The following is a 27,007-nucleotide window of genomic DNA, read 5'->3' on the forward strand; positions in this document are numbered from 1 at the left end:
AATGAAATGGAAACAGTTCAAAGGGAAAAAAAAAGGAACAATATAAGATGTCCCAAATGTTGAAAAAAGCTTACCGTACATCACCAAAAGTGAAGATTAATGTCAATTGTGGACTTTGGGTGATAATAATGTGTCAATGTAGATTCATCAACTGTGACAAATGTGCCATGCTGGTGGGGGGTGTTGATAGTGGGGGAAGCTGTGTGTGTAGGAAGGCAGGGGATATACAGGCACTCTTTCTATTTCTGTCCAATTTGACTGTAAATCTAACTGTTCTAAAAATAAAGTCTATAAAAAAATAAAAGCTTATTCATGTGCTTCTTAAAAAGATGATGGTGGGAATCAAATTGCCATGGAACTGTATTTAGATTCCATTGAATAGTTTTTTTAAACTGCCAACACTTAAAATATGTTGGACATGGCACTTTTTGTATCTATTTAAACTTGTAGGCCAGGTGCAGTGGCTCATGCCTGTAATCTCTAATCTCAGAACTTTGGGAGGCCAAGGTGGGCAGATTACTTGAGGTCAGGAGTTCAAGACCAGCCTGGCCAACATGGTGAAACCCCATCTCTACTAAAAATACAAAAATTAGCTGGGCATGGTGGTTCATGCCTGTAATCCCAGCTACTCGGGAGGCTGAGGCAGGAGAATTGCTTGAACCTGGGAGGCAGAGGTTGCAGTGAGTCGTGATCACGCCACTGCACTCTAGCCTGGGAGACAGAGCAAGACTCCATCTCAAATAATAATAATAATAATTAATAAATAAACTTGTGATGAAAAAATTTTGATGTCAACAAACAAATGTGTGAGGTGGCACACAGTTTTTCAAACTTCTTCTAGGGTTATGCAAGCACAAAGTTTGAGATCCATTTATAGAGGCAGCCATCGTCTGAGGTTGGCTACAGGGCCTATCTGGGAACAGATGAGTAAGCTGAGGAAGGGAGTCCACCAAAGGGAAGAAGAATGACACAGCTGTGCACAGGGACAGAGAGTGACAGAGAGAGATGGAGACCCAAAGGAGGGCTGGGGCCAAGATGCTTGCCATCATGATCCCAGTAACGCTCCAACCCTTGCACCAGTCCCTGGGAGGCCTGACTGTACTTCCTGTCTTTCATTCCAATGAGATGCCTCTGGGTCCTTTCAGTAATCTGAAAAAAATTCTAATTAGAGCAATAGCTGTTCTTATACCCAAGGATCACCACTGACAGTTGATGGCAGGAGCTAACAGTGTCTGTGCACTCAGATTTCAGCAGTGGCTCTGGAGAACCAGTGATGGTCTTGCACCCTCACCAAATCTCAGTAATTAGACTCATACTTGGCTCCTACCTCTTGGGAGTGAAGCTAAAACACTGACTGTTCCAAAAAGCTAGTAAGTTACTTTCAAATGGAACAGTGCATAACAGCAACCATCAGGAGAATTCATTAGGAGTTACTCTGTTTTCTCTCATTCAAAAATGGGGTGATCTGCTATTGCCTCCTCAAATGTAGACAAGTTATCCTTTTGGAATTCCTTCCTAATTAAGCATCTTTCTGTTCACAAATTTGCAGAGTTTGGTTTCTCTATATTCATTTATTACAGATAATCTATTACATAGAACTTTACTGTAGATGACTGCTGAATTTCAGTTGAGATCAAACCACTTTACTTTTATGCATAACTTCACAATGTGGCAAGTGGTTTTCATGCTGGATTTGATTTTGTGAGGTAGGAAGTACAGCAGCATCAACCATTTTACAAACTGAGAAGTGAATTTAAGTGCTGTCAAAGAGCACACCAAGATCACACAGCAGGTGACATTTGAAACCCAGGTGCGTGAAGCCACTTTTCCAGTCACCAGTGGAAATGGATGCCTAGTAATTATGCCTGCACAAGCCTATCATTAATGTCTCCAAATTCTTACTTATTATTGCTTCTGAAAATGGAGCTCAAAGCCTCCCTCTGCATTGACTTTCTTGCCTCTCCCAGGCACTATCCCCCAAGACAAATAATTTGTAAAAGACCTCTGTTAAGTATTGAAGACTTCAGTATTGGGACTTTAAGAATGAAATTTTAATGAGTTTTGTACAGTTTGATAATTTTCCAGAAAAACTGGTATTCTGGGCCAGGTAAGCTCTTTCTTAATTTAGCTGCAAATAAGTATTAGTCTGTCTGAGTCTGTTTTCTGTTGCTATAGCAGAATACCAGACAGTGGGTAATTTATAAGGAAAATAAGTTTATTTGGTTCATGGTTCTGGAGGCTGGAATGTCCAAGGACATGGTGGAAGCTTCTGGGGAGGGCTTTCATACTGTGTCATAACATGGTGGAAAAGCAGAAAGCAAGTAAGCAGGCATGAAAAAGGCGGCAAGAGCAAGCTGAGCTCACTTTTATAACAACCATGTTGCCCAGGCTGGTCTTGACATCTCATGCTCAAGCAATTCCCTTGCCTTGTCCTCTCAAAGTCCTTTTGGAATTCCTTCCTAATTAAGCATCTGGAATTACAGGCATGAGCCACTGTGCCCAGCCTTGAACAAACCATCAAAGGGTACTAGCATAGGGCTTCGACAAGAAGACTTTGGGTATTTCAAAATTACAAAGCCTCCCTTTTAGGAGCCATGACATTGATGAGAATGGTCACAGCCTACTTCTCTCACTCTAAGGTCAGCAGGCAGAAGCCACTATGTATGCAGAGCACTGGCCAGAAGATAGATTCAAACAAACATTGAGAAAATGGAAATACATTTACTTAAAATTGGCCACTTCGAAAATGCCTCCACTTCAATTTTGGTCTTTAAATTTGATTGTAGAATAGGAGAATGTATAAAAGTGGGCTTTTAAGAACATATTCTTATGCAAAATAATTCATGAGGAGAATTTCTGCTTCCTGCTATGGTAGAGTAATAATGGTTTGGATTCATAGCCTGGCCCAAATTTCATCTCGAATTATAATCCCCAGTGTTGGAAGTGGGGCCTGGTGGGAGGTGATTGGATCATGGGGCAATTTCTAACAGTTTAGCACCATGTCCTTAGTGCTGTCTCATGACAGAGTTCTCAGGAGATCTGGTTGTTTAAAAGTATGTTGCATGCCCCCTCTCTCTCTTCCTCCTGCCCCAGCCATGTAAGGTGCTCACTCTCCTTCCCCTTCACCCTCTGTTTGATTGACAGTTTCCCGAGGCCTCGCCAGAAGCAGATGCCACCATGCTTCCTGTACAGCTTGCAGAACCATGAGCCCATTAAACCTCTTTTCTTTTTTTCTTTTTGAGACGGAGTTTTGCTCTTGTTGCCCAGGCTGGAGTGCAGTGGCACGATTTTGGCTCACTGCAACCTCTGTCTCCTGGGTTCAAGTGATTATCCTGCCTCAGCCTCCCTAGTAGCTGGGATTACAGAAAGTCACAGAGACTTTCCGGTTTACACTCCCCTGGAAACTTTACTGCCCCTAGCCAGATTCCCTTTGTTCTGTCATTTTGTTTTTTTTCAAATTTATTGTTCTTTGTTTAAAAAGTATAGAAGCATCTTGCCTCAGCCACTTCTTTAGACTTGACTCTTGTGAAGATCCACATGTAGATGTAAAACTGAAAAAAATGTGTATGCTTTTCTCTTGTTAATCTCCCTGGTGTCAACTTGGTTTCTAGATCCAGCCTAAAGGGGTATGGAGGTAATCTCTGATCCAGCCTAAAGGGGTATGGAGGTAATCTCTGATCCAGCCTAAAGGAGAAATATCACTAAAGGGTATGGAGTAATCTCTGATCCAGCCTAAAGGGGTATGGAGGTAATCTCTGATCCAGCCTAAAGGGGTAATAAGAAAAGAGTATGGAGGTAATCTCTGATCCAGGCTAAAGGGGTATGGAGGTAATCTCTGATCCAGGCTAAAGGGGTATGGAGGTAATCTCTGATCCAGGCTAAAGGGATATGGAGGTAATCTCTGACCCAGTCTAAAGGGGTATGGAGGTAATCTCTGATCCAGGCTAAAGGGGTATAGAGGTATTCTCTGATCCAGCCTAAAGGGGTATGTAAAGGGGTATGGAGGTAATCTCTGATCCAGGCTAAAGGGGTATGGAGGTAATCTCCGGCTCTCCCACCATGACTAATCTTAGCTATACAATAACTATTCCTTCTCTTAGTTATACAATAGTATAGCCATGTTGCATGGCTCCTGGGCATTATTTCTATAGATTCAAGAGGAAAGGTGCCTCATGGAGGAGTTATGCAAAGTGGTGGCCCTGAATGTAACTCCTTAGTTTTAGCTGTGCATATGGTTGTTCAGATAGACACTACATTTCTCAGCTTTTCTTGTAGCTCAGTGTCATTATGGAACTAATTTCTGGCCAATGGGATGGAAGCATAAATCTGAATGTGCATTTCCCCGGCTCTTCCCTCACTTCATATGGACTGGAAAATGGTGAGGTGGAAAAGCTAACATGGAACCAAAGATGGAAACCACATATTGAAAATGGCAGAGCCATTCTACTAGGTCTGTCTACCTGTGGCTGAACCAGTGTGTGAGAGAGAAATAAGCTTGTAGCTTGTTTGAACCACTGATTTAAGAGTCTCTTTGCTACAGCAACTTAGATGGTACCCTCACTAATGCAGTTGTTAAAGCATGCCATTGGGCAGGGTGCAGTGGCTCACGCCTGTAATCCCAGCACTTTGGGAGGCCAAGGCAGGTGGATCATGAGGTCAGGAAATCGAGACCATCCTGGCCAACATGGTGAAACCCTATCTCTACTAAAATACAAAAAAAAAAAAAAAAAGAAAGAAATTAGCCGGGGGTGCTGTCATGCACCTGTAGTCCTAGCTACTCAGGAGGCTGAGGCAGGGGAATCGCTTGAACCTGGGAGGCGGAGGTTTGAGTGAGCCGAGATTGCACCACTGCACTCGAGCCTGGCAACAGAGGCAAGACTTTGTCTAACAAAAAAAAAAAAAAAAAAAAAAAAAAGGATGGCATTGAAGGTAGTTATGGGTGGAAAACTTTGCCCTTTTAATACTATTTAATTGTTTTGTTGTCAGTCAGCCACCATACAACCTAGGGAAGACCCCAGAAAATAGCACTTATAGGAGAAATTTAATTCTCCCTCTAGTGATATGACACTTTTTTTTTTTTTTTAACCTGTAAAAGGGAAAGGTGTCTGGAAAATGGAGAGGAACTTCTTCATCTTTAACATTCTTTGATTTTCAAAAAGAAAGTAAGGACCCTCACACAATTATAGCTGCTTGAGGCCACAGTTGGAAAAAAGCCTGGACATCCTTGTACACATGACTTGAAGGAAGCATTTTCAAATATGAAGAACAAATACAAACAAATATGAAAAAAGAACAAATATAAATTTATGCTTTTTACTTGCACAAATTGTTTGCAACAAAATCACAATAAATTGCACATTTTCCAGGTGGTCCTTTTAGTTTTCCTGGCAAATATAAACACCAAATACAAACAACAAAGAAAAGAGAATCTTTCAAGCAAGAAGCAGAAAGAACCAACAGTGAGTGCATGAAGATATATTGGATTAATACAGCCACACAGAAACAGGGACAGAAGAGGATCAGACAACCACAGAGAGATAGGTTTTGGATTTGGAATGAAAAAAAGCAAAATGGATTCTTTTCTTTCTGAATCCTTCAAAGGGCTGTTAGCTTACATATAGCTTAAGAGTGGAGTTTGTGTTTATTTGAAAATAATATATTTGTGCTATTTTGTGAGGCCATGAATGGTGTGGTTAGTATACAGGTGACATTTAAAAAATCCTTGGCTGGGCGCAGTGGCTCACGCCTGTAATCATAGCACTTTGGGAGGCTGAGGTGGGCATATCATGAGGTCAGGAGATCAATACCATCCTGGCCAACATGGTGAAACCCTGTCTCTATTAAAAAATACAAAAATGCTAGCTGGGCCTGGTGGTGCACGCCTGTAGTCCCAGCTACTGGGGAGGCTGAGGCAGGAGAATTGCTTGAACCCGGGAGGTGGAGGTTGTACTGAGCCAAGATCATGCCACTGCACTCCAGCCTGGGCGACAAAGTGAGACTCCATCTCAAAAAAAAAAAAAAAATCCTTCATATTTTATAGGGTTTAGCAATATGCAGGTCATCTTACCTGGGGGTTTTTAAATACAGCATATTTCTCCTCTTTCTCCAAAAATAGTATTTTATTTTCTGTGTCTCTTGTCCAGTCTGATAACACTTCAACAACATTTTCATGGTCTTCAAAAAACCTCTCTGATGAAATAAGAAAAGGTATTCTTTCAGACCCAAGACATCAGGGTTTCCAAGTGAGAAACAAGCTATTATTGAGTTAATGCTGCATGACTTTCATCAGGTGCCTAGGATTCTTATTAATAATTCTCACATGATGTCACACTGTAACATTTCTATTATGTTTCTCTTTCATTGTCTTCAAGTTATCTTCCATTAAAAACAAGATGAAAAAAACCCATAACACAGTGACAATGGTCAGCTGTCACACTTATTTCTTTTTTTCTTTCATTTTGTTTAAGAGATGGGGTCTCACTGCGTTGTCCAGGCTGCAGTGCAGTGGCTATTCACAGGCTCAAGGCTCAAGCCACCCTCCTGCCTCACCCTCCCAAGTAGCTCAGCCTACAAGCATATGCCCGTGTACCCAGAGACATACTTTTTTCATATCAACATTTTTTACTTTAAATAGTCCCAGATGGTGGCAAACATTCTTCGTGAGGTGGACAATCAGTCAATGACTGGTGAAACACTTTGAATGAAATTGTGAGAGCCAGTGTGTACTCTGAAACATCACTCCTTAACACTCTAAAAGCAACGTGTGAATGCTTGAATTAAAACATAAAGAAAGGCTTTCATTTCTTCCCTTGACTCATAGAATTGAAGAGAACTTCAAGGGACTGCTTTAGTGTAAACCGTCTTATCTGGAAAAAAAAATTGCTCCCAAAGCTTCCAGCACAGGCAATTCTCTGTTCCACCCAGCTCTCCTGAGGGACAACTATCCCGTTACTAAAAATGAGAAATATGATGATGTGTGCCTATAGCCCCAGCTACTCGGGATGCGGAGGCAGGAGGAGTGCTTGAGCCCAGGAGCTTGAGGCTGCAGTGACCCATGATTGCGCCATTGCACGGTAGCCTCCGTGATAGAGCAAGACCCTGTCTCAACACCACCACGACCACCAAGAATAAGAAGTAACAGTATATCTTCAGTTAACCTATTTTCCACTTTTGAAAAACTCCATCAATTTCTACCAACTGTTCTTTGCACTGAGGCCGAGCCTCTTCCACTAGACAAAGCATCAGAGACCAAGCAAGTGGGGAGGGAGGAAGGGGAAATGAGCACTGGCGGGAGGCTGTGGCAGGGTTATGGTTGGTTAAGGAAGCAACCGCTAAAGGGGCATTAGCTGACAGATACCCAGGCCCTCCTGCCACCTGCTCAGCTTATTAAGCATGCAGCATCTTAGTAAGTATCATCCAGTGACTTTCTTTCCCTTATGGAACCACTAGAGAAGCAGCAGTAATAATGCTTATATACCCCAAGGTCTGGCCACCACCTGCTAGAATCCAAGTTCTTCAATACAATGAAAAGAAGAGTCAAGCACTAAATCTCATATAAGGGAAGTGAAAGCCTTGAACCAAAGTCTTCTCAAGGATGAACCAGGCCAGGCGCAGTGGCTCTCCCCTGTAATCCCAGCACTTTGGGAGGCCCAGGTGGGAGGATCACTTGAGCACAGGATTTTGAGATCAGCCTGGGCAGCATAGTGAGACCCTGTGTCTATTTTTTATATAAAATTAAAGAGAAAAAAAGAATAAACCCAAGACCGTTATACAGCAAACCCACAAGGTTTTTGGAGTACAGTCCGTTGCTGGGGATGGGACTTACCAATTTGTAGTTCCGGGTAGATTTCATAAAGACACCAGTCTACATTGCAGTCACAATGAGTTTTCTCGAAAAGGTTGTCCAGAACATCTCGGGCCAGCTGCCGCTCATCCACCATCAGTGACTTTGTGCTGTTATCGTTCATGTGCACCTTGACGACGAGCTGAGGATAGAACCATGGGGCAGCCAGTAAATTTCAGCAACTGGAGAAGGCTACAAAGATGAGGGTTTCAAAGTTGCTATTGTTTCTGCAAATTTCTGTAAGAATGTGTTTGGTGAACTTGCTCCATCTAAACTCACTTGCATGCCAAGCACTTGTTTTAGGTGCTAGGATTACAGAGGTGGAGAAACCAATTCACAAAAAGAGAAAACAGATAATAAACAAAGTCCTTGTCTAGCCTTCAGAGACAGGGCAGTCTGGTGGGAGAGACAGAAAACAAACAGAACCAAAAAGGTGTTAGCTTCTTTCTTTCCCAATAATCTTTCCCTTGTTCTCATTCCATCCTGGAGCCCAGAAACTTTTCTAGATTAAAAGCTATGCCTGTATCTTTATTGTTATTATTATTATTTTGAGATGGATTCTTGCTCTGTCGGCCAGGCTGGAGTGCAGTGGTGTGATCTCAGCTCACTGCAACCTTTGCCTCCTGGGTTTGAGTGATTCTCTTGTCTCAGCCTTCCCAGAGGTTGGGATTACAGGTGCCTGCTACCATGCCCAGCTAATTTTTTTCTTTTTTTTTTTCAGTGGAGATGGAGTTTCATCATGTTAGCCAGGCTGGTCTTGAACTCCTGACTTCAAGTGATCCACCCACCTCGTCCTCCCAAAGTGTGGGGATTACAGGTGTGAGCCACCACACCTGGCCACCTGTTTCTTTATAATAAACTCTTCTCTTTTGCTTAGCTGGAGTTGAGTCCCCTTTCATGCAACCCAAGAGTCTGAAGACACCAAATAAGACCAAGCTGGTTAATCTACAGTTCTCTAAAGGTCCACAGAGCGTATGTTAACATGGTATCACTGAGGGGGCCCCACTGAGAGACAGATAGTTACAGCAGGGCACATTTGAGATCAGAGTTGGATTAAGTGAAATGAATGTAGACTGAGAAATAAGCTGTTTTGCAGGCACATGATGAATCTAATTTTCATTTTTGTGTGTGTGTGTGTGACAGGATCTTGCTCTGTTGCCTAGGCTGGAGTGCAGTGGTGTCATCTTGGATTACTGTAGCCTCGACCTCCTGGGCTCAACTGATCCTCCCACCTCAGCCTCCTGAGTGGTTGGGATCGCAGGTGTGCACCAGCACACCCAGCTAATTTTTGTTCATTTTTTTGTAGAGGCAAAGTCTCACTATGTTGTCCATGTTGGTTTCAAACTCCTGGCCTCAAGCAATTCTCCTGCCTCACCCTCCTAAAGTGCGAGGATTACAGGCATCAGCCACTGTATCCAGCCCCTAATTTACTTCTTATTCCATTTTCAAAATATTCTATTGAATTAAATTCACAATAAAATTGGTAGTAATCTCATTCTAAATCTGTAGGTTTGGAGGAAGCTGCATTTACTTATCTTCAGTAAAAACACAGAATATCCTTGACTTTTTCTAGGCAACTTGTCAAAGTTATTAAAGCATCTGATTCAGCCGGCATGGTGGCTCACGCCTGTTATCCCAGCATTTTGGGAGGCCGAGGCGGACTGACCAACATGATGAAACCCCGTCTCTACTAAAAATACCGAAGTTAGCCAGGCGTGGTGGCATGTGCCTGTAATCCCAGCTGCTCAGGAGGCTGAGGCAGGAGAACCACTTGAAACTGGGAGGCAGAGGTTGCAGTGAGCCGAGATTGCAGTACTGCACTCCAGTGTGGGGGGTGGAGTGAGACTCTGCCTCAAAAAAAAAAAAAAAGAAAAGAAAACAGCAACAACAAAAAAGATCTTATTCGTTAGAGAGACCGTGATTTTCAAGTAATGTAACAGAATTAATTGTTGAAGTTATGCAGCCAGGCTTTGGATTTTCCTTGATACCTGTGTATTTGTAGCATATGAGCTTAACGGTTGGTCCTGGTTATTCACCAATATGACTCATCGTTATTTAAAAAGTGATTAGATGGACTGAAAAAGGAGAAAGAAACCATAAATTTGGAAACATTTCTTTCTCTGCACAAGTTTGGATTAGGTTCTGAGCAACCAGGTTCTGTCCCATTCCTGCCTCCCATCCAAGTACTAACCAGACCTGACCCTGTTTAGCTTCTGAGATCAGATGAGACAGAGCACGACCAGTGTTGTATGGCTGTAGCTTCATTCCTTCCTAACACTCTATAGTTAACAGGTTGAAGAGTGTAGTTCCTGTAGATGGTTCTGCAGGGTTACTGATAGCAACGGAAGGGTGTGTGTGGTGGTAAACATTTGGGTGAGTTGCAGGCAGCAACCACAAGTCGAAGCACTCATGTAATACCTTCTATTTCTAACATTCACATACACCCCCAAGATCAAAATGTAGACATGGGACAGTCAAAATGCTTTCTTCCTCCAGGGACCATTTAAATCAGAGCCTTATCCCAGGGTTTCCTAAAGAACACTTTTTTTTTTCCCTTGAAAATCTCTAGCCCAGACATCTGTAGTTGGATAGTTGCTTTTCCCCTGTATTCGTCTTTTGATTATAAAATGGTAGCCCCAACTAACATGGTGTCAAAGATCCATTCATCTGACCTTAGAAATGAGTCACGGAGGGTTGCACGGAAATAGAGAAATTCTTCAAATAGCAGTCTTTACTAGGATTTATTTTCTGTGGAAGGTGTGCTTGCTGCTCTCTGCTGAGAATTACTGCTGTAAAGTAGCTACATGTGCTAAGACACACTACCAATGTTAAGACTTAGAAAATTTAATGTCTCTGATGGAAAGATTAATGATGTTTGACTACATCTCAATCCTGCTTAGGAATTCTTAAGAAAATAAAACATATGTTGCTGTTTTTTATGTTCTATAAAAACATATATATAGAGAAAAAATACTAAACCACATAATTTGGCAATGATTAAAGGTGTTTTTTTGCAGAAATTGGAAACTAGAGTTAATCCACATGTACTTATGAATGTCCACAATTATAGAATTTAGAAAACACACACACACACACACACACACACACACACACACATAACCAAGAGAAGCCTTGTGATGTTTAGCAAGAAGAAATTATATTTACTATTCTTCACAGCTTCCCTCACGTTTGCAAGCTAAAGAGTAGCTCTATACCAACACATAACATTAAATCACAGTTATGTGATTTAGTAAGCTAAATTAGAGTTATGTGATTTAGCAAGCTAAATATTTTCATATTTACACTATGGGGCAAAGTGATTCAAGGGTGAAAAAACTTAAATAATCCATTAAAGATTTTATAGCTTTTATAATTTCTTCTTTTGCAAGATGCTAAATACAAAAATATCTTAGACCTAAATCATTTACAGTTTTGTTTTGTTTTTTTTTTGGTTCTATAATAAAATTTACAAATGGAATTGTTCTCTGGTGTCACAGGGCATTTTTAAAAAAACAATAAAAGTAAGGCATGAGTCTGATTCTGTTTCTAATTCCAAAATCTTTGTAGCACAAGCTGTATACATCATTTGTAATTCAGAATGATGTCAACAGCCCACAGAATACTTGAGGGCAAAGTATGACAGATAGATTTGATTTCCATCCTTTAAAAACATGTTGTAGATTATGCATGAGTACATTGCAGTTATTCTTTTAATGCATGAGTCTGTCTGTTATTTTCTTAATATTCTGCACCACAGAACAAATATATTTGGAGCGTCTCAAATCAGAGCAAATACGTAACTTGTCTTCGTAATTTTCTTTCCTTCCTCACTGATCAGAGGGGCTTCTGTTTTCCATCTTTTTGTTGAATCAAGGCAGCTTGTGCTTTGTGTGTACCATTATAATTCATCAAAACTAAATCATGGCAACACTTTCTCACTTTCTGATATATGGCAGGAAATACCTGCCCTCTCCTCCTGTTCTCTTAGTCTCCAGCTGAAGCGAATGAATGGAATCTGCTGGTTGTTCTTTTAATCTAAGAAACAACTTACTTCTCTTTTCATTTCCCCTTCTGAAAATATATAAATAATATATTTTATACATAATCCAGGGGTTTGAAATAGTCTAATTAGGAAGTTTACTTTTACCATTGTCTTTTGTCTTTTTATCGTGAGAGGTAAAATCAATGACTCAGCACAGCTCATCCTCAGCTGCCACCCATGTGTGATCAATTCTACACGTTTATCCATGTGTGAGATTTTGTGCTACAATCCTGCTCTCATACCTTGCCGCTACAATCCATTTTCTACAAAGTAGCCAGTATGACCCACATTTACTTATTTTAGAGACAAGATCTTGCTCTGCCACCCAGGCTGGAGTGCAGTGGTATGATCATAGCTCACTGCAATGTTGAACTCCTGGGCTCAACGGATCCTCCCCCCTCAGCCTCCTGTAGCTGGGACTACATGTGTGAACTGCCATGCCCAGCTAATTAAAAACAATTTTTATTTTTGTGGAGATGGGGTCTTGCTATGTTGCCCAGGCTGGGCAACTCCTGACCTCAAGCAATCCTCCTGCCTCAGCCTCCCAAAGTGCTGAGATTAGAGATGTGAGCCTCTGTGCCTGGCCCTTTATGACCTTTAAAAACCATATATTCATCTTACACTCCCCTGTTTAAAACACTCAAATGATTTCCCATTGCACTTATAATACAACCCAAACTTCTCCTTGGGCCTATGAGACCCTGTGTCTCCTGGCTGCCTCTCTGTCCTCAGTTCCTTCCTTTTTTCCCCACCTCCTTGAGCTCATTCTTGCTGCAGCATATTTCACTCTCTGTTCCCTCTGCCTGGAATGCCCCCTAGCACCACACCCATGTGCATCCAACTGCTTCTGGCCAGCAGCCTTCCCTCCAGGGCTGCCTGCTCAAAGAGGCCTCCTCAGCACCAAATCCATCTGGTAGGGTTGCCTGGGTACTCTCTATCACTTCTTCCTGGTTTATTTTCTTCAGAGCTAGAGTCTAACTAGACTCTAACTCTCCACAAGCAGGGACCGCACTTGACTTTTTCACCTCTGTGTGATCCTGGCACCTATTCTAAGAGATGGGGATGCACTGGTGGGGAAAAGAGACAAAGATCCCTGGGGGAGATCCTGTGGGTTGGTGGGGAGGGGATACGGGCAATACATGGGACAAATAAGTAAAGTAGGCCAGGCCAAGCAATCCTCCCACCTCAGCCTCCCAAAGTGCTGGAATTACACGCCTGTTTCATCTTTCCCTTAATTTACCAAATTAACTATTTTAACTATTATTACATGCCTGTATTCCCAGCACTTTGACAGGCTGAAGTGGGAGGATTGCTTGAAGCCAGGAGTTTGAGACCAACTTGGGCAACATAGCCAGATCCTTTCTCTACAAATAATTTAAAAAAATAGTGGGCCATGGTGGCACATACCTGTAGTCCCAGCTACTCAGGAGGCTGAGGCAGGAGAATGGTGTGAACCCGGGAGGCGGAGCTTGCAGTGAGCCGAGATTGCGCCACTGCACTCCAGCCTGGGCGACAGAGCGAGACTCCGTCTCAAAAAAAAAAAAAGACTTAAAGGAGGCACACAGCGAACCTACACAGAATCCAGGGAAGAGGCAGAGGACTTGTGAAGTGGCAAGGTCCCAAGGCAAGGGCAGGCCTGGAGTGCTTAAGGGGCAGCCAGGAGACCAGGCAGCTAGAATGGGGTGAATGAAGGAGTGAACGCTGGGAGATGAGGCCAGGGAGGTGACTGGTTGCCATGTCATGTAGGGACTGGAGGCCACTGGGAGGATTCATTCTGGCTTCATGTGTGAGATGGTCAGGCATCGGAGACTTTTGAGCAGAGGAGGACAGAAAGAGAGACTGCAGCCCAAGAGAAGAGGCTGGCCCTCGGCAGAAACATAATGATTTATCCATCGTTAAGGAAAGAATATGGGATATATGGGTAGAGATGCACGCAGGTAGATAGGTAGATGTCTTGGTGGGAGCTTGCACAACTTTTATTTTGACTGCATCTATTTTCCATGCAAAATGGGCAACAAAATCATTAGCTGAGGCCAGGTGTGGTGGTTCATGCTTGTAATCCCAGCACTTTGGGAGGCCCAGGTGGGAGGATCACTTGATGCCAGGAGTTTGAGACCAACCTGGGCAACATAGTGAGACCCTCATCTCTTAAAAAAATGGTTTTGTAGGTGAGAGAGTGATTGCACCAGGGTAGCTCACTGAGCGCCCAGGACTGAGCAGGAGGAAAGTTGGATTTAACCAAGGTTTGAGAAAAGGGCAAGGCAGATGAGGATGTGGAGTTGCAATGATTGACTGTGGAATTAATCAGTTGCAGAAAATGGGGGAGAAGAATGGTAAGAAAATTTGGGCACATTTGGAATGAGTGGAACCAGACTAATCTGGGAAGACTCCCCTAGATGAACCTTGAAAGTCTGGCTCCAGGGGTAGCCAAGAACTACTTCCTGAATATCCATCCATCGGCAGGTATTGAACACCTTCATTCGGAGAACTGTGATAGGTGTCATGGGAATAGAAAGTGTAAAGCCCTATGTGAAAAGGACAATTCACACAACTCTCAGCAGAAAATTCTGAATGAGTCTCAGAGATGTTATTTGCTTCAGTAGTTGAAATCAGATGAAGAGCCAGGCATTGTGGCTCACACCTGTAATCCCAGCACTTTGTGAGGCTGAGATGGGTGGCTCGCTTGAGCCTAGGAGTCCGAGACCAACCTAGGCAACAGAGAGAGGCCTCAACTCTATAAAAAATAAAAATAAATTAGCTGGGCATGGTGGTACATGCCTGTGGTTCCAGCTACTCAGGAAGCTGAGGGAAGAGGATTGCTTGACCCCAGGAGTTTAAGGCTGCAGTGAGCCATGATCAGCCTGGGTGATAGAGCAAGACCCTGTCTCAAAACCAAACACGATGAAGACTGTTTCATTTTTCCCTTACTTTACCAAATTAACTATTTTTTTTTAAATTTTTTGTTTTTTTGAGATGGAGTCTCGCTCTGGAGTCTAGGCTGGAGTGCAGTGGTGCAATCTTGGCTCACGGCAACCTTCGCCTTCTGGGCTCAAATGATTATCCTGCCTCAGCTTCCCGAGTAGCTGGGATTACAGGTGCACACCACTGCGTCCAGCTAATTTTTGTACTTTTAGTAGAGACGGGGTTTTGCCGTGTTGGCTAGGTTGGTCTCGAACTCCTGACCTCGGGTGATCTGCGCGCCTCGGCCTCCCAAAGTGTTGGGATTACAGGCGTGAGCCACCGCGCCCAGCCTAACTATTATTAACACTTTATTATCGTTAGATATATTCTTCTAGTGAGGTTAAATACAGCTGTATCTGTTATTATAATATAATACATGTGTTCTTCAAAAACCTATACTCTGTGAAAAATTGCATGATCAAGTTACAGGCTTATTAGGAAAGTAGAGTTAAGGGCAGATTACTCAAAAACTATTTTGAAACCAGACCACCAGTAAAAACAGCATTTGGTGCCCTGGGAGATAACTTGGACATCTAGGTCAGCAGCAGGGCTGACGGCTGCCCCAGGGCATAGGAAAAGTGCACAAGAGCAATTGAGGAAAAGCGGAGGCCAGGCTGACAGACGCTGAGCTCTGACCCAGTTAGGCAGTCCCCAAAGGTGGCACCACCAGCTATCAATGAAGAACTTTGCAAAGTCCTGGAGAGGGCAGCTCAAAGGAAGGGAGCCCTGGATGTGCAAACTTGTTTTAAAATTTCTTAAGATAGAGCTGAAAGGGCCCCTGCCTGTACAGCAGCTAAGCCAAAGGCCCTTTCCTTTCTTTTTGAAGGTATAATTCTACTCCCACCATTCCAGCTCCCAGGAAAATTCATGTATAAGACAGCAAAAAAAATCATGTACAAGCCAAGGAAACTTCTACATTTATATTAACACAAGTCCCTTATTTATCAATCACAAGTGAGCTAACTGATGTTATAGAAAGAACAATTGTATACTCTTATCTTTGTCCTTAAAAGTTTTTGAAAATTACAACTATTTGGAAAGTATCACTCAACATTTTATTTTTTCTTTTCTTTTTTTTTTTTTTTTGAGATGGAATCTCACTCTGTCTCCCAGGCTGGAGTGCAGCGGCTCAATCTCAGCTCACTGCAACTTCCGCCTCCTGGGTTCAAGCAATTCTCCTTCCTCAGCCTCCCGAGTAGCTGGGACTACAGGCGCCTGCCACCACTCCCAGCTAATTTTTTGTATTTTTAATAGAGACGGGGTTTTGCCATGTTAGCCAGGATGGTCTCGATCTCCTGACCTCATGATCCACCCACCTTGGCCTCCCAAAGTGCTGGGATTACAGGTGTGAGCCACAGTGCCCGGCTTCATTTTGTTTTTTATCATTAAGCATAATCACAGGTCCTTAATTTAACTACCCCCATGCAAAAGGGATTCAAGATTCACCTTCTTAACCTTGGCCTCCTTCAGTTTTTCCAGCGCCAGCTTAATTTTATCAGCCTTGGCTTGGGCTTCTTCCTCTTCCTGGAAAAGGGCAAGATATTCTTCAATACAGTCCATTAAGTAATACCAGTGAGTAATCACTTCTGTCATGGCTAGTGTCTCAGCTACTTTATATTAACAAAAGATACCAAATTTCACATGCTTGATTTTCAGAATTTATTAATTACTTTTTAAAGGCATACAAAGTGTAATAATTACATCTGGATAAATGGGGTATCCATCATCTGAAACATTCAATTTTCAGAATTTAAATGACTATAACAAAATTCTTCAACTCAAAGATATAGAAGGCAGTCACTCCTTATAGCTTGGGAATGGTAACTTAAAAGATGAAATGATGACTTTAACAGTGGTTCGTATATTTAGACCACAAAAATCTGCTTGGCTCACAAACTGGGATCCGACCCAAGGAATCTATAGATTGACACATCTCCGGGATTTGAACACTCCCTGAAATTATACGCATACTTTTGGATCAGGGTGTCTTTTTGGGGATTTCTAATTTTTTATTAGATTCTTAAAGGGGTTCTTAATGCCCCCAAAGGTTAAGAGAGACAGAATTTTTTTTTTTTTTTTTTTGAGATGGAGTCTCGCTCTGTCACCCAGGCTGGAGTGCAGTGGCGTGATCTCGGCTCACTGCAAGCTCAGCCTCCTGGGTTCACGCCATTCTCCGGCCTCAGCCTCCCAAGTAGCTGGGACTACAGGTGCCCACCACCACGCCCGGCTAATTTTTTTGTATTTTTAGTAGAAATGGGGTTTTTCTGTGTTAGCCTGGATGGCCTCCATCTCCTGACCTCATGATCTGTCCGCCTCGGACTCCCAAAGTACTGGGATTACAGGAGTGAGCCACCACGCCCGGCCGGAGAGACTGAAATTTAAATTTACAATTCACCAAAAAACAAAAGCACTGACAAGCTCATATGAACAGGCTGAAAAGTGAGTGAAGTATTTTATGAGCCCAAAGCTCTTTGATTTTTGCAAGTTAAGTCTCTCTTCTATTTATAATGATGAGGAAATGAGCTGTTCTGGTTACATTCTAATTACTTGAATATAGGCATGTATCTTTTTATAGCAGCGGTTCTCAAATTGTTTTTTGAGCCACAAGCCCCTTTAAGAAAGCCCATAAAGCTTCACAAGTCCATTCAACTTTGTACTTTGTTTACTTTTGGGGGTGCATGGCCCCCTTGAAATCTTCATGGACCCTACATTAAGAGTCTCTGTTCTATATTGATCTCCATTTTCACATAAATTTTCTAAAATAAGTACACAATAGAGCACTGTGTGTGATAGAGTATAATTTAATATTTGATTTATATTCAATATTTTGTTGTATGACCTTTCAGGGTCCCTAGGGTCTTATTTGTGAGTACCAAACATCGTGACACAGTGTGACAACCGTGGAAGCCACAGGAAATTGAACTGGACTCTCCTCTAAAATATTTGGCTTACTCTAAAAAGAAAATCCTTAAAAGTGCTCTTTCTACTTTTATGAGAGACATGCTATGAGTTAATATCCCAAATAATGATCATTTAAACTTTCCAGTTGTCTGTTTTTCAATATTCAGAAATTTATCAGTATCAAGCACCCATCACCTGCCTGCTATGTAACACCCTCCCCAACTACGACATTACAAGAGATACTTGGATGTACCTGTCCTACTGAACAGGGCTGCCAAGTTCAACAAAATTCAATTTCATTCTGCTCAGAAAATACATAATGAATGCCTTCTATTCTCTATGTACTGAGCTAAGAACAGGGACATGGAAATATATAATCAGTTCCACATTTCAATATGATGTTAATAAAACATTTCCCCAAAAGATTGAGTTTTATCGAAGAGTGTTTGCATACAAATATTTTTTAAGCAAATTATAGTAAATCCTGAACATGGCCCTAATACATTCTTGATACACACCCATGTGGCTTGCTTACAGAGGGTTCTAGCTTTGCAATGAGCGTGCTCTGTATCTTTGTTTTTTAGTACCTCAGATCTGTGGATGTACAAACTTAGGAATGTAATGATCACTTCAAAGAACATCAGTGATAGGTAACACAGGCTGATGGCCCTGCCATCTCTGGTCCCACACACTTACCTGAGAGAGAGGTTCAGGAGGTGGTGGTGGCAGTGGAAGGTCTAACACAGGATCGGCTGGTGGAGGTGGTAAGTCATCCTTATATTGGCTGATACCAGTGGCAGCAACATTTGTTCCATAACCAAGAGAGGCTGCACCGCTGAAATTTGATGCCTGTAGAGATGCTGAATGATGTTGATTCTGCGAGGACTCTTTCTGTGCCTGGATTGTCCTCTGCTCAGCCTCACTTATGTCTGCTACCAGATCTGCCATGAGAGCATCTAAATCTTGGTCTTCCAGTGCATTTAAGGACTCTAGTAGGGAAAATTACATTAATGGTATGAAAAACTGTTTGCATCTGGAAAAACTGAAAGAAGATAATTTTTAAGCATAATATTTGAGTAGAAAGGAATCATTATTTTGATTGGTTATGATATAATGAGAAGATTGAGAATATTTTAATTCAATAGCACAAGCATAGGAGTTCCTAAAAGAACTGTTGCTGCATTTGTCACATGGTTAATCCAAGTGAGTTTCTAACACCAAGAAAAAAAATTGGGGGAAATGTGTTTTCTACACTGGGGCATCTGACATACCAGCTATAAAGTCAAATCCAAGCACATGAATAGATGCCTAAGTAGGAAATCCTATAGTGTAACATCTTAGAGTTTTAGAAAAGTAGCAGAGAGGGGAGCATTGGAAATGGATGGAAGGGGAGTTTTCCCTAAGCATTTGGAGGGCAAAGAGAGTACTGCTGCTATTTAGAAGAAACTGGATTTCAACCAACGGGGGTTTAATGTGCCTGTGACCTTGGGGTGAAGATGGAGCTTCTATAGCCTCACCACCTAACTGTAGAAAACTTCATATTCAGAGATAGAGCAATTTTTTCTTTTCCTTTTTCTTTCTTTTTTTTGAGACAGAGTCTCACTCTATTGCCCAGGCTGGAGTGCCGTAGTGTGATCTTGGCTCACTGCAATCTCTGCCTCCCAGGCTCAAGCAATCCTCCCAACTCAGCCTCCCAAGCAGCTGGGACTACAGGTGCATGCCACCAGGTCCAGCTAATTTTTGTATTTTGTGTAGAGACAGGGTTTTGTCATGTTGCCCAGACTGGTCTCAAATTCCTGGATGCAAGCAATCTTTCTATCTCAGCCTGCCAAAGTGCTGGGATTACAGGCATGAGCCACTGTGCCCAGCCAAGAGCAATTAATGATAAATAGCAGAAATTAAAGCACCATAGGTGGCAGCGAGTTAAAAAATTATAGGATTAAATGGTAGAAACTTAATGAAGACAGTAAGCTTGGAGTTAACTTTTAAAAGAAAGGAAAGAGATAAATTTTCAGAGTGAGAGGGAGGGAGGAGAGATGGCCTTAGGATTTCTTCCAGTTGTGAGATTACTATGGTAGAGCAGATGTGTGATCCTGAACGTTGATTAGATCATGTGGTGTAGTTGGGGTGGTGTTGGTGAGTAGTCTTGGTGGAGTACTTTGATGATCAGGCATACATTATATGGTGAATATAATGAACAAAGGATGGACAGGAAGGAAGTGATGCATGAGGAGAGTTCTAGCTGCTATAGATATGATGAACCAGACTGAGGAAATGGGAGCAGCTGGAATAAAGCCTACTCAGTAACAAATAAGCTTTGTTTGTTAGACATCATCATCATAAATGTCGCACAGCATATTACAGTAATGCTAATAGTGCTAGTTTACAGTACTTGGACTAAAGTTTAATATGTGTAAATGGGGTTTATTTTAAATGTGTAAAAAGGGTTTATTTTACTGTAAGCCATTTTTATATATAATTTTTCTTTTTTTTTTGAGACATGTGTAAAAAGGGTTTATTTTACTGTAAGCCATTTTTATATATAATTTTTCTTTTTTTTTTGAGACAGAGTCTCGCTTTGTCACCCAGGCTGGAGTGCAGCAGCACGATCTCGGCTCATTGCAACTTCTGTTGCCCAGGCTGGAGTGCAGTGGTAGGATCATAGCTCACTGTTGCCTTGACCTCACGAGTTCAAGCAATCCTCCCACCTCAGCCTCCAGAGTAGCTGGGACTACAGGCACATACAAGCATGCCTGGCTAATTTTTTAATTTTTGTAGAGACAGTGGTCTCATTATGTTGCCCAGACTTGTCTCAAGCTCCTGGGATTAAGTGATCCCCCTGCCTTGGCCTCCCAAAGTGATGGAATTAAAAGCATGATTACATGCTCACACCCAGCCTCGGCAAAATATTTTGAACTCGTTTTAGCAGTGTTTTAAAGTGAAGACAGAACAAATCTATTCTTAATCTAATTCCATGCAAATTTAATTTTCCATACATAGCAGTAGTTTTTAATTGTCTTGTCCTGTATCCAAATTAGGCCACATATGTACATCTTGTTTCCTTAATGAGAAGAGTGTCTTATTACTGTAGTGTAACATCACTATGTTTATATCTTGCTGGGTATCATTGCTCCTATCACTGTCAGTACTGTGATACCAGGCACTGAGTTAGTGCTTAGAAAGTGTTAGTTGAGATGACTACAATTAAATTGAAATATTGATTAAATTTTAATTTTAATTGAACTGATTATAAAGCATGCGGCTGTTATGAATTGGTGAGGCTAAATTTGCATTGTTCATACGTGCAAGTGTATGTTATCTATTGCAATCATAATTTTACAAAAGTGTATAGCATTTATTTATTTATTTATCTTATTTTATTTATTTATTTTTTTTGACAGAGTCTTGCTCTGTTGTCCAGGCTGAAGTGCAGTGGCACGATCTTGGCTCACTGCAACCTCCGCCTTCTGGGTTCCAGCGATTTTCGTCCCTCAGCCTCCCGAGTAGCTGAGATTACAGGTGCCCACCACCTTGACCGGCTAATTCTTGTATTTTTAGTAGAGATGGGGTTTCATCAAGTTGGCCAGGCTGGTCTTGAAATCCTGACCTCAAGCGATCCACCAGCGTCGGCCTCCCAAAGTGCTGGGATTATAGGCAAGAGCCACCACGCCTGGCCTGCTTTTGTAAAAAGCTTCATGAATGTTACCATCTTGATGGAAATGACTGGCAGGAATAATAAATTTATGCGGCAAATAAAAAGAGTGTAGGAAAAAGAAAATCAAAAGAGGTATATTATAATTTATCAAGAAACAGTCACTGGCACCTAATGGTTTACTACAAAACTACTGGAAATGATAGAAACAAAGAAATCCTGGTTGGGCGCCACGGCTCACACCTGTAATTCCAGCACTTTGGGAGGCTGAAACAGTTGGATCACCTGAGGTCTGGAGTTCGAGACCAGCCTAGCCAACATGGTGAAACCCTGTCTCTACTAAAAATATAAAAATTAGCTGGTCATGGTGGCACATGCCTGTAGTCCCAGCTACTCGGGAGGCTCAGGCAGGAGAATCGCTTGAACCCAGGGGGCAGAGGTTGCAGTGAGCGGAGATCCCGCCACCGCACTCCAGCCTGGGTGACAGAGAGAGACTCTGCCTGAAAAAAAAAAAAAGAAAAACATCCAGAGAAGGACAGAAATAAACTTGGAATTCTGGATTTCTGTAATTGAAATTCTCTCCTATTTTGCTTTTCACATTTTTGGTAGGCACTGCAAGTCTTTGGGAAATCTTTTTCCAGAGTTGCAGGGAGTTCTCACTAATTTGAAAGTGATTACTTCAAGATTTATTTTTTTTTTATTTTTATTTTTTTTTGAGATGGCGTCTCGCTGTGCCACCCAGGCTGGAGTGCAGTGGCGCGATCTCAGCTCACTGCAAGCTCCACCTCCTGGGTTCATGCCATTCTCCTGCCTCAGCCTCCCAAGTAGCTGGGACTACAGGTACCCACCACCACGCCTGGCTAATTTCTTGTATTTTTAGTAGAAACGGGGTTTCACCGTGTTAGCCAGGATGGTCTCAGTCTCCTGACCTTGTGATCCGCCCGCCTTGGCCTCCCAAAGTGTTGGAATTACAGGCATGAGCCACCGCACCCGGCCTCAAGACTTATTATAATATGAACAGCATGTGGCCTAAAGATGTCTCCACTTAAATAAACAGAGAGTTTTTGTTTTGTTTTGTTTTTTATTTTCTTGAGATAGAATCTCACTCTGTTGCCCAGGGTGGAGTACAGCGGCAGAAACACAGCTCACTGCAGCCTTGATCTTCCTGCCTCAGCCTCCCAAGTAGCTGAGACCACAGGCACATGCCACTATGCTCGGCTAATTTTTTTTTTATTTTTTGTAGAGATGGGGTCTTGCCATGTTGTCCAGGTTGGTTTCAAACTCCTGAGCTCAAGCAGTCCTCTTGCCTTAGCCTCCTAAAGTGCTGGGGTCACAGGTGTGAGCCACCATGCATGGCTGAGAGATTTTTGGTAATAAAATAAAGTGACAAGTTCAGGAAAAATGAAAAAATGTCAAGTAGACTAAATTACACATAAGTATATATTATATATAAATTAAAAAATATTTTAAATAAAATATGAAGTATTGATTCATATTTATTAATCATTATGAAATAGTTGATTTCTACCACTGAAGGGACATTTCCTTATTAATATTTTTATATGCTACTCCTTGTTACTCTATGGGCTGAGTAATAAGAAGAAACTCCCCTTACTTTAAAACACAAGATCATTTTGAGACTTCTCACAAATGCAGAATCGTGTTCCCTTTCGTTACTGGCAAAAATATCTTCTTGACTCTCTCAATTCAATCCAGACACAGTAAAACCCAGTCTGAAATCCATGATTTTAACAATGATATTTTATCATGATGTTTAGGTTCCTTTAATTTAGTTTTCAAATTATAGTTTCATACCGATTTGAATCATCATTATGATTTTGAATTACTTAAGCAAAGAAATTGTTATGCTTACCATTTAAATCTTTAAACCCCACACTGTAGTTAAATTCAGCTCTGGGTGGATTAGGGTCAGGAGGAGGGAGAGTGTCAACTCCTAAACTCTGTGAAAAAAGATCCCCCCATCAAAGTTATTCATGATACAAACATTTCTGTAGCACACTTTACTCAGCAAGTCAAAAACCATGTATTATTTACACATTTTCTCCCTTAGTATGTTTTCTGAAAACCATATTGTAACTTGAAAATGTTTTATGTAATTTTTCCCCTACAGAAAATTACAGCTTAAAAATTATTCTAGAAGGAAGATCTTGAAACGGAATATGTCAATTGAGAGCAATGAGAATGAGGTAGTTAATTTTTATAAAGAACAAATAATTTCTTGTAATGGTGAACACACACACTATATATATATATAAATATAAAAATATAAATATATAAAAAATATACATAAAATTCTGTAATGACTTAAGTCATGACATCAAAGAAAGAAATATCCAGTTACTTGGAGGAGAAAAGCTGTTTGAGGATGCAGTCTGTCATAGTAAAATTTTTCCTTAGCCTAAAATCTTGAGAACCTACCTGTTGGCAGGGCTGTTTAGCCAAGCAAACCTAAAACCTATGACTACATTCACTTGGCCACAACAAAGAAATAGCAAAAACCAAAAGGGCTTTGGGTGAAGGCAGGTCCAAGAGACTAAAAGCGGCCTCTTTCCTATTCCTTTTTTTTTTTTTAATAAAAATGAGACGGGGGTCTTACTATGTTGCCTAGGCTGGTCTTGAACTCCTGGGCTCAAGTGAGCCTCCTGTCTCAGCCTCCTAAAGTGCTGGAATTACAGGTGTGAGCCATCATGCCCAGCCTCTTTCCTGTTCTTGCCTTACAGTAACAATACTTAAATGTGGTCCTGCAAAAATCCCAGACTCTGACCCATTAGAACACTTCCCCCACTGGCTGCAGGAATGAGGGAATGGGTACAGAGAGACTACACACGTTCACTTAAACTCTCCTCCACCATGGGAAGAGAAAACACAGTCCTCATCTTAAGAAATGTGGTTGCCATCGGCTTACGCCTGTAATCCCAGCACTTTGGGAGGCCGAGGCGGGCAGATCACGAGGTCAGGAGATCGAGACCATCCTGGCTAACACAGTGAAACCCCGTCTCTACTAAAAATGCAAAAAATTAGCTGGGCGTGGTGGTGGGCGCCTGTAGTCCCAGCTACTCAGGAGGCTGAGGCAGGAGAATGGCTTGAACCCGGGAGGCGGAGCTTGCAGTGAGCCGAGATTGTGCCACTGCACTCCAGCCTGGGCGACAGAGCGAGACTCCATCTCAAAAAAAAATAAAAATAAAAATAAAAAATAAATACAAAAATTAGCTGGGTGTGGTGGCGCACACCTGTAATCCCCACTACACGGGAGGCTGAGGCAGGAGAATCACTTGAACCTGGGAGGCGGAGCTTGCAGTGAGCCGAGATCTTGCCACTGCACTCCAGCCTGGTGACAGAGTGAGACTGAATCTCAAAAAAAAAAAAAAAAAAAAAAAAAAGAAAGAAAGAAAGAAATATGGTTGCCATCCAAACACCTTTTAACCAGCACCCCTTCCTCTAAGCCAACTATCTTGTATCTTATCCCGTCTTTCATAAAATCTAAACTTTTCTGAATCTTATTGGGAATATAAAGTAGATGCTAACTAGAATTGGTTTATTTTTTATTTTTGTTTTTATTGAGACGGAGTCTCACTCTGTTGCCCAGGCTGGAGTGCAATGGCACAATCTCAGCTCACTGTAATCTCTGCCTCCTGGGTTCAAATGATTCTCCTGCCTCAGCCTCCTGAGTAGCTGGGATTACAAGCACCCACCACCACGCTCGGCTAATTTTTGTATTTTTAGTAAAGATGGGGTTTCACCATATTGGCCAGCCTGGTCTCGAACTCCTGACCTGTGATCCGCCCACCTCAGCCTCCCAAAGTGCTGGTATTACAGGTGTGAGCCACTGTGCCTGGTCTAGAATTGGTTTATTTTTCCTAAAATAAATAGTCTTTCAAAACACAGACTATTCATTTATTTTTTTAGAAAGCTTTTGAAGATCTCTATCTTATTTAGGAATATTGGCTTATTCTTCTTTTGGTATTTTATGCAGAAAAGTGATGAGCTTATTACCTTATTAGTCAAAGGCTCATTTATGAGCACACTGTAAGACATTCTAAAGCCCACCTGACTGTAACCTGGCTTAGTGGCCCCTGCCACTTAGGGCCCCTGGCCCTACAGCTACCAGGCTGTAGTGGCGCTGACAGTGGGGCTCAGTGACCTCTGAGTCAATCTAATCTTGATGCCAGGGGCTTTTTTCTCAGTCTATGGTTGAGTAGTTTTCACATTCCTTTGAGGGTACTGAGTTCTTACAGTTTAATCACGAGGTCACCATAACTCCCACTTAGTTCTTTAAAATGTAGCATTTCCTCAAGGGTTGGTAAAAAGTCTTTACTAAAGATGATATCCAGTCTGGGCAACATAGTGAGATCTCGTCTCTACAAAAGAAAAAAAAAATTAGCTGGGTGTGGTGGCGTGCACCTGTCGTCCCTGCTACTTGGTAGCTGAGGCCAGAGGGTCACTTGAGCCCAAGAGGTTGAGGCTGCAGTGAACCGTGATTGTGCCACTGCACTCCAGCCTAAGCAACAGAGTGAGACTGTGTCTCTCAAGAAAACCCCCAAATCAAGCAAAGATAATATTTTCTTAGTGAGTCTTTATAAGGGTAACTACAGGGAAATGGCTCAGTGCTGGTGGTTGTAGGATAGTAAACTTGGGAGTAAATTTCTCTATTGGTAAATATTTGGATACTATGAGCTTGATGTATGTCTGATCAATGTATTAAATTAAATGAACTCAAAAGAATATAGTCAGGAACAAGCTTTTTTTTAACCCATCATTGTCATAATTACATCAGAACTATATAATGTTGCCAATCTTCAGGGTGTTGCGGGAAGTCAGGGACCCCGAATGAAGGGACCGGCTGAAGCCATGGCAGAAGAACATAAATCGTGAAGATTTCATGGACATTTATTAGTTCCCCAAATTAATACTTTCATAATTTCTTATGCTTATCTTTACTGCAATCTCTGAACATAAATTGTGAAGATTTCATGGACATTTATCACTTCCCCAATCAATACTCTTGTAATTTCCTATGCCTGTCTTTAATCTCTTAATCCTGTCATCTTCATAAGCTAAGGATGTATGTCGCCTTAGGACCCTGTGATGATTGTGTTAACTGCACAAATTATTCGTAAATCATGTGTGTTTAAACAATATGAAATCTGGGCACCTTGAAAAAAGAATAGGATAACAGTGATGTTCAGGGAACAAGGGAGATAACCATTAGGTCTGACTGCCAGGGAGCCTGGCAGGACAGAGCCATATTTCTCTTATTACTGAAAACGGGTAAGAGAAATATCACTGAATTCTTTCCCCAGTAAGGAATATTAATAATTCATAGCCCTGGGAAAAGAATGCATTCCCAGGGTGGGCCTCTCAAATGGCTGCCCTGGGAGTGTCTGCCTTATGCAGATGTAGATAGGGATGAAACACGCCCTAGTCTCCTGCAGCGCCCCCAGGCTTGCTAGGATTAGGAAATTATAGCCTGGCGAATTCTAGTCAGACCGGTTCTCTGCTCTTGAACCCTGTTAAGATGTTTATCAATGACAATGCGTGCACAGCAGGGCTTGGAACTTCATTAATAATTCTAGTTTCTGCCTGACCT

At 41.8% G+C, this 27,007-nt stretch overlaps 1 protein-coding gene across 1 annotated transcript in view; it reads right to left on the reverse strand.

The window, feature by feature from the left end:
- The window catches only part of APBB1IP (amyloid beta precursor protein binding family B member 1 interacting protein), a 127,973-nt gene that overhangs the window by 45,735 nt on the left and 55,231 nt on the right, over positions 1-27,007 (reverse strand). The window contains exons 4-8 of the mRNA XM_003269376.3: positions 23,273-23,360; positions 18,444-18,736; positions 16,293-16,370; positions 7,826-7,985; positions 6,068-6,189 (exon numbers count right to left, since the gene is read on the reverse strand). Coding sequence (XP_003269424.1) covers positions 6,068-6,189; positions 7,826-7,985; positions 16,293-16,370; positions 18,444-18,736; positions 23,273-23,360 — 741 coding nt within the window. The remainder of the gene's footprint in view (positions 1-6,067; positions 6,190-7,825; positions 7,986-16,292; positions 16,371-18,443; positions 18,737-23,272; positions 23,361-27,007) is intronic.

The sequence above is a fragment of the Nomascus leucogenys genome, chromosome 18 (genome assembly GCF_006542625.1).
Source record: "Nomascus leucogenys isolate Asia chromosome 18, Asia_NLE_v1, whole genome shotgun sequence".
Taxonomy (NCBI): Eukaryota; Metazoa; Chordata; class Mammalia; order Primates; family Hylobatidae; genus Nomascus; species Nomascus leucogenys.